Genomic DNA, 1,101 nt, shown 5'->3' on the forward strand with positions numbered 1-1,101 from the left:
TGAGGTTTACAGTATTATAGTCTAGGGTTTAGAGTATTAGGGTTTAGAGTATTAGGGTTTAGGGTTTAGGGTTTAGGGTTTAGGGTTTACCTAGTGCAGTGTCAGGGCACAGACAATGGAAGGTAACGAAGCAGCCTTCTTTTCTTTCCTCCATTGCTGCAGCAGCAAGGGTTTGTGTTTCACTCATTTATAAATATAAACTCTTGCTGCTGCTGCTGCTGCTGCTGCTGTTGCTGCTGCTGCTGCTGTGGTTGCTGCTGCTAGTAGTAGTTCCGCTGGTGTTTTGTTGCTGCTGCTAGTTCTGCTGCTGCTGCTGCTGTTGTTGCTGCTGCTGCTGCTGCTGCTGCTGCCGGCGTTACTTACGTTATTCCTTCTCTTGCTGCTGTATTTGCTGCTGTCTTGGCTGCTGCTGCTGCATTTGTGGCTGTCTTCGCTGCTGCTGCTGCTGTTGCTGCTGCTGCTGCTGCTGCTGCTGCTGCTGCTGCAGCAGCGGGTGTTGAGCTGTGTGATGGTGAGGTGTATGTACACCCCAGGCAGGGAGAGAAAGGGTGGTTAGGGGTTTAATGTTTTATATGAAAATAAACAAAACGACAAACTCCTGCTGCTGTTGCTGCTGCTGCTGTTGCTGCTGCTGCTGCTGCTGCTGCTGCTGCTGGTGTCGGGGCGCGGTCGCGGGCGTTGTTGAGTTGCTGCTGCTGCTGCAGCAGCTTGTTTAGGGTGTATAGAAGCAGAATGTTTAGAGAAGGAACAAAGACAAAGAGATAAATACAATAAATATAAAAGGAAAAAAAACAAGTAAACATCCGTGTGTGTGCAGCCCTCTTGCTGCTGCTGCTTGTTGCTGCTCGCGCTACCGCTGCCGCTGCTGCTGCTGCTGCTGCTGCTGCTGCTGCTGCTGCTGCGGAGGCGGAGCAGCAAGGTGTATACTGCGTTTGTATGGGGGGGATTTCATTCCTTTTGTTTATAAAAGTAAAAACAACACAAATTGTATTCAATATAAACATTAACATCCATGAAAATACTAGAAGAGCGCAGCAGCAGCAGCAGCAGCAGCAGCAGCTGCTGCTGCTGCTGCTGCTGCTGCTGCTGCTGCTGCTGTTG

The 1,101-nt window shown here is 50.0% G+C and overlaps 1 protein-coding gene across 1 annotated transcript in view; it reads left to right on the plus strand.

The window, feature by feature from the left end:
• Positions 1-520: 520 nt before the first annotated feature.
• The window catches only part of EMH_0010370 (uncharacterized protein), a gene marked incomplete at both ends in the record, with an annotated part of 2,098 nt that continues 1,517 nt past the window's right edge, over positions 521-1,101 (plus strand). Inside the window, one exon of the mRNA XM_013498935.1 lies at positions 521-551. Coding sequence (XP_013354389.1) covers positions 521-551 — 31 coding nt within the window. The remainder of the gene's footprint in view (positions 552-1,101) is intronic.

This window comes from Eimeria mitis, genomic scaffold (assembly GCF_000499745.2).
Source record: "Eimeria mitis Houghton genomic scaffold, Emh_scaff384, whole genome shotgun sequence".
NCBI lineage: Eukaryota > Apicomplexa > Conoidasida > Eucoccidiorida > Eimeriidae > Eimeria > Eimeria mitis.